The sequence below is a fragment of the Triticum dicoccoides genome, chromosome 7B, assembly GCF_002162155.2.
Source record: "Triticum dicoccoides isolate Atlit2015 ecotype Zavitan chromosome 7B, WEW_v2.0, whole genome shotgun sequence".
Classification (NCBI taxonomy): Eukaryota; Viridiplantae; Streptophyta; class Magnoliopsida; order Poales; family Poaceae; genus Triticum; species Triticum dicoccoides.
In genome coordinates, this window is record NC_041393.1 from 199,889,426 (window position 1) to 199,898,048 (window position 8,623).

Here is an 8,623-nt window from a genome sequence, read left to right on the forward strand (position 1 = left end):
TAGGACATTGATCCGATCTAAGGCGCCGCCATCTTGGCTTGCTCACCAAGATGATCCTTGTCGTTTATCCGAGCTCTGGAGATTCCTCTTGTGGTTAGGTCTTGATCGAGCTTCATGGGCCCCAAGACGGGCCTGCTACCGGACTCCGGTGGCCACCCCTAGTGTACTACACCGTCACCCAGCCTCTGACATCACTACAAAAAACAGCAACTCTCGGAGAGGAAAAGAAGACCCAATCTCATCGCCCTAACTAGACGGTGAGAGGACGAGGCCATCGGCTTCGACGCCATCATGGATAACGTCGTCATGGTGGGGAGGAATCCGAGGCAACTTTATTTGACGCGACGTTGTTCCCATCCTTCCGGTGCCACCACATGAAAGACTAACTCCACCTATGAAAAAAACACAAGAAAGAAACAATACCCCCTCCTTCAACCGCCGCTGGAGCAGCGAGCAGAGGAAGAGGAAACCACGGCCTTGCCGACTTTCACCAAAAGGAGAAACCGTATGCCCATGATTGCCCTTTTTTCCTGGAGAGGAAGACGGGGTACTGGCAACTGTCAGGCGAGTAACCACTTTATCTAAGGTAACTATCAAGTGCAATAATCCTACACCTAAGGTGTTACAAAAAATTTACGTAACTTCCCCTCACTAATTCCCCCCCCCCCCACCTAATTTCAGTGGGGTGGGCCCCTCCTCCCCCTAGACCCAATCACAATCTGTGGAGTAAATTTTATGTAACTCCCTTCGTAGGTGTAGCATTGCTCCTTTTTTTGAAAAGGAGGAAGACCCCCGGCCTCTGCAATGCATGCAGCCACTTTATTAATTATTCACGAAGACCTTACAAGGTAATACATCAGTTGAAGGGGTGCTGATAGTCCGAGCCTAATACCAAACAGACCTCGCAGCAAGCCTAACATCTAGAACCGGAGGCCCCAACCAAGCCACTGCAGGGTCTGGGGCACACACCGGTCCGGCGCACTCTTAGAGGCTGCCGCCGCCGTCTTCCACCGATCCATCTTCAGAGCATTTGCCGACGCATCGACCTTGCGAGGCCTACCATCGACGTCACCACGACGCCAAATAGCTCCAACCTCCTGCGCGAGTCCATCTACACGCATCGAACGCCGAGACTCCACTGCGCCACGCCACCGAGATCTGTCGTCTTCGATGCGGAGGAGGAAACACCGCTCCACCTCTGGGCGCATCACCAGCCACCTGCCGCGATGCCGTGCAAGTCCAGCCCCGGGAAAGCACGCAGGGAATCACAATCTTCAAGACGACACCCTTAGGAGGGGAATTGACGTGTCACGCCATCGGCCCTGCACCCGAAGAAAGTGACCCGAGAGCGGAGGAGGTCGGAGAGCTCCACGACGGCCCCCAGGAGGAGAGTGACATCCGCAGACGCCGCACCGTCGGCTTTGGCCCGGAGCAACCCTACCTCCGCACCCTCACGCCGACCCCTGACCACACAGAGAGGACCAACCCCGACCGCCGACCCCCTTGGCCGGCTCCCACGTGTTTCCATATGGGACAAAAAGATGACAATCCACACACAAGCACATCACAATGAATTCATTCTGTTCCAGTGCCTACTGCCCTGCTGAATGATCTCAGGCAAGGCAACGGCTAGGCTAGGTGTGGAGCCAGAAGGATGTCCTTGCATGCCTCGTAGAACACCCAGGTGACGCCGGACGTGGGCATGACCTTGAGGGAGCTCGCCGCCCACCCGCGGAACAGCCCCTTGAGGCCCTCCTCCTTGACCACCTCGGCCAAGGCCGCGACCATGTTGGGCGGGCATCTCCCTCGCAGGGCTCCGACCATCAGCCGCTTCCTCGCCACTTCCAGAGGGAAGCTGATCGTGCTCGCCGTCAGACCTGGAGAAAAAAGCAACCTCGAAATGTAACGGTGTATTCAATGGCCAAACTGTAAGTGAATCTTGAACACATCCCATTTAAGTTTCTCCCAAGGATTTTGCGAGTCTTATACGTAGGTCATTGCACAGCACAGGTAAACAGAATGAAACCAAGTAACGACTGAATGAAAATGCCCTTTTGACGGGAAAAAAAAAAGGTAACGTTCTGGGTGGCACTGAACCCTAGACCTGAAAGAGCTCCGATGACCAGCAGCTCGGGGCGGCTCAATGACTTCTTATGTGCACGGCAGTAAGACGTCTTGATCGTCTCGTACATGAAGTAGTAGCATGTGCTGTAAGGGAGCATGCCGACCAGCGTCGGGCACAGGCCAGCATAGAGACCGCCGACGCCTTCCGTTCTGTAGATCTTGTTGAACGCAAGGGCGATGCTACTGGGATACGCCTCGTGGTTAACAGTCAGGCGATCCTGAGACAGAGCATAGAACATCAACGAATGGGCAAATGGTTTGCCAGCACAAGTATATAAAATACCATCACATTCACATCAAATGCAAAGATATCACTACAAAGTTTGTCAGTATCTCCTGCCGATTTGGAAACAAACAGCACATTACACAATTTATTTAAGCCACATGTAGTTTATCATCGATAGTAACCATCAAATTTGTCAGTATCATTGTAGTCAGTTAATACAGAGTCAGATCTGATGTACCTTGAGAACCTCAAGGGGGTGGCACACTAAAGTGCTGACTATTCCAGCTGCCGCGCCTCCAATGGCGATTGGAGATAGTAGGTGAAGAGGTAGCTCGATCGTCAAACCACCGAGCTGTATCTTTGGGCACCCATCCTCTTTCCACCTCTCTTGTGCCGACGTCATGCTCCGTTTGACGCACTCGAACGTGCCGAGCTCAATTGCTTGAGTAGGAATAATGCGGATTATGTTAATTGTATTGCCTGCCCAAAGTCCTTGCCAGCCATTGTGTTCCATGATCTCCATGAAACTGCCGAAAATCTGTTTTGACCCTACACCGACAACCATTCTTGTCCTGAAATCAATCAGAAATTATGGCATCACTATTTGTTATTAATATCAAATGAGCCTAATTAACTTACCCCACCAACCGAATCTTGCTCTAATCAGAAAAAACACCAAACCTATTGAATTGAAGTGGGTAAAATGAAAGATTAGATGAAAGTAAAATGAATACTCCCTCCGTCCGAAAATATTTGTCGAAAAAATGGATGTATCTAGACGTATCTTAGTTATAGATACATCCATTTTTAGCCATTTCCTTGACAAGTATTTTCGGACCGAGGGAGTACCTGATAGTTTCTAGAGGAGCAAGAACGGCTTTAGTCATAGCACCAGCCATTGCCCCGCTAACGAATTCTGCAATTTCTCGACGCCTCAGCAAAGTCTGCGTTAGAAATTAAGGTTATTAGGTTCTGATGTAACAACTCACAACACATGTCGATGGGAAATAGAAAGATACACACATCAAACTAGTACAAAGCTAATCCTAAAACTAGTACAAAAAACATCTAGATGTGAATTAGACAAACTGTAAAAACAATTACAGTGACTGCTATACTATCATACCATACAATTAAAAGAGAGCGAAGCAGATCAGGGGAGTTCAAATTTGAAGCAAGTGGACGTTCTGAAACCCTGACAAAGAGAAGCATCAGCAGAAACACTATGAACAGTTACTGACGAAAAATCGCGAAGTGCGAAATGCATCAGAACAAACAAGCAAGCACAACAATTTCCAAATTTTTTTTAAAAAAAAACGCAACAATGCCTACAAACGAAGTCGTAAACCGTCCCAACTTGCATCAACCGCACACACAGCTAACCGAGACGCTGGGATCTGCGGTTCCTTACCCTGACGGCGGCGCCGACGTCCGGCGGGCTGAGCCTGACTGCTACGTCCCAGTCGAGGTAGACGTCCTTGGGCTTGGGGAGCCGCACTCCAAGCAGACCGTCGTTCTTGAACGCGCCGGCGCCGCGGGCTTCGGCGAAGCCGATGCTGGCGAGCGCGAGCTTGTTGCCGCGAAAGCCACGGGCAGCCTCCTCGACGCCCATGGCCCGAGCCGCGGACAGCGGCAAACAGACGCGCGGAAGGGGGGCGTTAAAATGGTGGCGCTCCGCCGCACCTCTTGTTCGGAGGGAAGAAAGAAGGAAGAACGGCGATTCACAACGTGGCGTCGGAAAAAATCGGCCGTCGTCTACGGTTCCACGGCGAGAAGGAGGTGTATTTATTCTACAGTGTCCGCCTTTTTTTTGACACATTTCTACAGTGTCCACCTCGTTGTGCGACGCTGGGCTAGTCGGCTCGGTGCACGTTTTCGACGTGCATTGTTCTGGTCTCGCGTGACGTGAACATTTTTTCACGAATAGTAAAAAAGAAGAAAAAGAGTGATGTGAACATTTTCGGTGCTACGTTGCATGTATTTTTGGGAGTTTCTCCGTGTGTTTTACACGTTCGTGTGCGAGTTTTTTTGTACATTTGCGTCAGGGGTTTCTTCCTGGGATTTTCGGGACGGTGGCATTTTCGAAGATGGAGACTGGGTTCATATCCTGCAGACCATAGAGATATTTAAGTTTTTCCCTCGCTGCATGCTTGAGCTTTCAAGCTTGCCGGGTCAGTGAGGCCGTCGTACACCACCGCCAACGCACCTAAGTATTTCCCATTTTTATCCCGACATACAGCTCCAGCTGCTCCCTTTTCCCCCAAAGTTGATAGGCCACCATCACAGTTAAACTTTGCTGCATGGCCGGGGGTGGTAACCAGACTTTTGCATGAGGTCTAGCCGCACTTCCCTTGATTTCCTGGGGGGTGCGCAAATTGGCTATCTCCAGATCCTCCATGAATCTATTGATAAAACACATAGTTGACAGCGGGCTCTGGTATTCATTCTCATGGATTGCCTTCCTCCGAGCCCACCAAATTGCCCACATAGTTACCAAAACTCGAGCTAGGTCCTACTGGTTGGTTGTTTCAAAAAGCCAGAACAGCCATAGCTTAGGATCCTCCATTTGGTTTGAGATCACATGCCCGACCAGATCATCATCTTCCAACGCCCACACACATCTTGCCATGCGGCAGTTGAGTAGTGAATGACGCCATGTATCCTCCTCCGCCCCACATAAAGAGCATGCAGGGGAATCAGCCATCTTCCTTTCATGCCGGACTAGCCCCGTCGGTATAGATGTATGTGTCAACCGCCAAACAAAGACTCGAATCTTCGATGGAATCTTCACCTTCCACAACTGTTTCCAAGAGTTCTTGCTAGCTGCAATATTTGAATGACTTGGCCGATGCTCTAGCCAGTCTTCCCGTTGAGTTTTGATGGCACATATCATCCTGTAGGCTGATCTTACTGAAAAAATACCACGCCTGTCATAGTGCCATGCCCAAAAGTCCTCTTGCAACCGCGTGCTAAGTGGTATATTAAGAATGGCCTCAACATCAGCCGCAATGAAATGTTCAGTCAACGCATGCTTATTCCATGAGCGTGTAGCAGGGTTAATAAGCTCCGAGACCAGACCCGGGGGGTTCAGAGAACGGGCACATATGGGTCTCAGTTTATAGTCCCTTGGGATCCAATTATCCTGCCAAACGTCTGTGCTTGCACCTGTTCCAATTCTCCTGATAAGTCCCAGTTGTAGTATATCCCTTCCTTCAACAAGAGATCGCCAAACCTGGGAAGGGGCCGAACCCAGATTGGCATGTAGAAGATCGGTGTTAGGGAAGTATCGGGCTTTTAAAACTCGTGCACTCAAGGACTCTGGTTGCTGCAGTAATCTCCAAGCTTGTCGGGCAAGTAAGGCCAGGTTGAATAACTCAATATCTCGAAACCCTAAGCCCCCCATAAACTTTGGTTTTGACATGGTTTTCCAAGACACCCAAGCTGTCTTTCTCTCGCCATTCTTACTCCCCCACCAGAATTTCCGAATCAGACCGTTTATGTGTTCGCATAATCCACGGGGTAATTTAAAACATGCCATTGAGAGTCGGAATAGCTTGTGCCACAGACTTAATAAGGACCTCTTTTCCTCCCGCCGACAAACATTTCTCCATCCACCCTTGCACTCGTTTCCAGATTCGGTCTTTTAAATATTTGAAAGAGCCTTCCTTAGCTCTCCCCACATCCGAGGGCAGCCCCAAATATTTCTCCGTCAAAGACTCATTGTGCACATCAAGAATATTCTTTATCGAAACTTTAGTGGCATCCGAAACCCCCTTACTGAAGAAAATTGAGCTTTTTTCAACATTAATCTTCTGACCCGAGGCATTGCAATAATCTGTGAGCAACTCGTTCACCCGCGTAGCAGCATCATCATTGGCCTCAAAAAAGAGTAAGCTATCATCGGCAAATAGGAGATGATTTACCAAGGGGGCGTTGGGAGCAACCGCTAACCCATTGACCCCACGTTGAGACTTCAGAAGACATGAAAGCCCTTTCGCAACAAGCAAGAATAGGTACGGCGATATAGGATTCCCCTGCCGTAGCCCCCGAGAAGGCCTGAAAGCATCCAGACTACCACCATTAAACAAAACAGAGAAAGAAACTAAAGTCACACACCTCACAACCGTGTTTGTGAATCTAGGGCTGAATCCCATCTTTAACATAACTGCCTGAAGGTAGGGCCACTCCAAACGATCGTAAGCCTTCATCATGTCAAGCTTGAGCGCACATAATCTGTTCCCTTTCACCCTTCTAGTTTTCATGTAGTGCAGACACTCATAAGCCGTGATAAAATTGTTTGTAATGAGACGTCCAGGGACAAATGCAGACTGCTCTTCAGAGATGATCTCGGGGAGAATAGATTTCAGCCGGTTTGCTAAGACCTTCGAGGCAATCTTGTAGATCACATTACAAAGGCTTATAGGCCGAAACTGTCCTAAAACTTTTGGACTGGATATCTTGGGAATTAAAACGATGAACGTATTATTTATTTCCTCCGGAGAATCAACACCATCAAGCACTCAAATGATCATCCTTGTAACCTCATCACCACATAAATCCCAATGCTTCTGGAAAAAATGCGCGGGGAAACCACTGGGCATGGGGCCTTGGTCGGGAACATCTGAAAAAGAGCTTGTTTCACCTCTTCATTGCTATAGTTCTCATTGAGACGTACATTCATATTACCATTCACCCAAGCCGGTATATGCGACAGGACTTCTTCCATACCGATTGTGCCCTCCGAAGTATACAGATTTTTATAGAAATCTGTTGCCATTCCGGCCAACTCACTAGGCTCCGTGCATGTCGTGCCATCATCTCGGTTCAATTGCACTATCCTGTTTTTCGCCCGGCGAGCACTTGCCTTCCTCTGAAAAAACTTTGTATTGCTATCTCCCTCAGCTAGCCACATGATACGTGACCGATGTTTTGCCATAATCTCCTCTCTATACGCGAGCTCGATCATGCGGTCTTCAAGCTTTTGCTCTTCCTGACTTGGGCCAGTTCGCTGCGGGTCAGCCCGTAGTGACGAAAGCTGGCTCCTCAACAAACGCATCTCCTGTCGAACAGAGCCAAAGGTGCTTCTACTCCACCGTGTCATTGAAGCCGCTATAGACTGCAGCTTATTTGCCAAATCACCAACTGAAAGTGTCGGGCCGTCACCAGCCCAGGCCTCTACGACTGTATTATTGAATCGTAGGTCAGGTTCCCATGCACATTCATATCGAAAAGGCTTTTTCCCGATCATTCGCTGACATCCCGTTTCCATCTCGGTCCTTAGCAGGATCGGACTATGGTCACTCTTTGCTGCAGTCAAGTGCTCCACAGTAGCAAATGGGAAAAGGTTGGACCAGCTCGGTGTAGCAAGAGCACGGTCCAGCCGAACCCTGCAAAATTGTCCTCCTGCCACCCTTTTCTCAAAAGTCCAATCGAGACCCTTATAGCCTAGGTCCGACAGGCCACAGACATCTACTGCCTCTCTGAAACCTGCCATTTGTGCACTGTCACGAGGATTTGGCCCCATTTGTTCCTCCTGGCGCAAGATCTCGTTGAAATCGCCAATGCAAAGCCAGGGTAAAGTACTCTCCCCCCTCAGTCTCTTCATAGTTTCCCAAGTGTTATGCCGCAAGCTTCTATTCGCCTCCTGTAGAAACAAGAAAGGCGCCATTGCTCCATACCTGCGGTCGATATCCAAGCATCAATATGGTACTGAGAAAAGTTCTTTATTGATAGAGTAACATCATCCTTCCAAAAGATACATAAACCTCCACTCCGCCCACTACTAGCTACTGCAAAACTACTATGAAAACCTAAAGAAGCCGCCAAACCTTCCACTCGGTTTTTTGCAATTTGCGTTTCCACTATACAAAGAACCGACGGCGCACATTCCTCCACGAGAGCGCGGAGTGTCGTGGTTCTAAGTCTGACAGTAGTGTAGGGGGTACTAAGGAGAGGCAAGATCCTAGCTATGGAGTAGTTGTGCACACAAGAGTTTTACGAGTTCAGGCCCTTCTCGGAAGAAGTAACAGCCCTACATCTCGGTGCCCGGAGGCGGTCGACTGGATTATATGTGTGAGAGTTACAGGGGTGCGAACCCTTCTGCCTATGGAGGGGGGTGGCTTATATAGAGTGCGCCAGGACCCCAGCCAGCCCACGCAGCAGAGAGTTCAATGTACATAAAGGCCAGACGTTACTGGTAATGCCTTACATAAAGTGTCATCATGACCATAAAGACTACTTAATAACGGACCGTTTGGATGTAGAGTGACCTTA

General features: G+C 49.2%; 1 protein-coding gene across 2 annotated transcripts; it reads right to left on the bottom strand.

Moving 5' to 3' along the window:
• Positions 1-1,322: 1,322 nt before the first annotated feature.
• Positions 1,323-4,057, bottom strand: LOC119336189 (probable mitochondrial adenine nucleotide transporter BTL1). 2 transcript variants are annotated; one of them, XM_037608201.1, is made up of 5 exons: positions 3,762-4,057; positions 3,200-3,294; positions 2,589-2,922; positions 2,105-2,342; positions 1,323-1,877 (listed from the first exon to the last, which is right to left on the bottom strand). In XM_037608201.1, the coding sequence occupies exons 1-5, from the start codon at positions 3,960-3,962 to the stop codon at positions 1,630-1,632; spliced, it is 1,116 nt and encodes a 371-aa protein (XP_037464098.1). In that variant the 5' UTR covers positions 3,963-4,057; the 3' UTR covers positions 1,323-1,629. The 2 variants fall into 2 exon arrangements, with proteins under 2 accessions (XP_037464098.1, XP_037464099.1); XM_037608202.1 differs by lacking the exon at positions 3,762-4,057 and adding an exon at positions 3,477-3,745.
• Positions 4,058-8,623: the final 4,566 nt, after the last annotated feature.

Coding starts and splice junctions, on each gene's coding strand:
- LOC119336189 (XM_037608201.1), bottom strand. CDS start 3,962: ATGGGCGTCGAGGAGGCTGCCCGTGGCTTTCGCGGCAACAAGCTCGCG. Junction 3,295..3,761: donor ACGTCGGCGCCGCCGTCAGG/GTAAGGAACCGC, acceptor TTTCTAACGCAG/ACTTTGCTGAGGCGTCGAGA. Junction 2,343..2,588: donor ACCCCCTTGAGGTTCTCAAG/GTACATCAGATC, acceptor GCTCTGTCTCAG/GATCGCCTGACTGTTAACCA.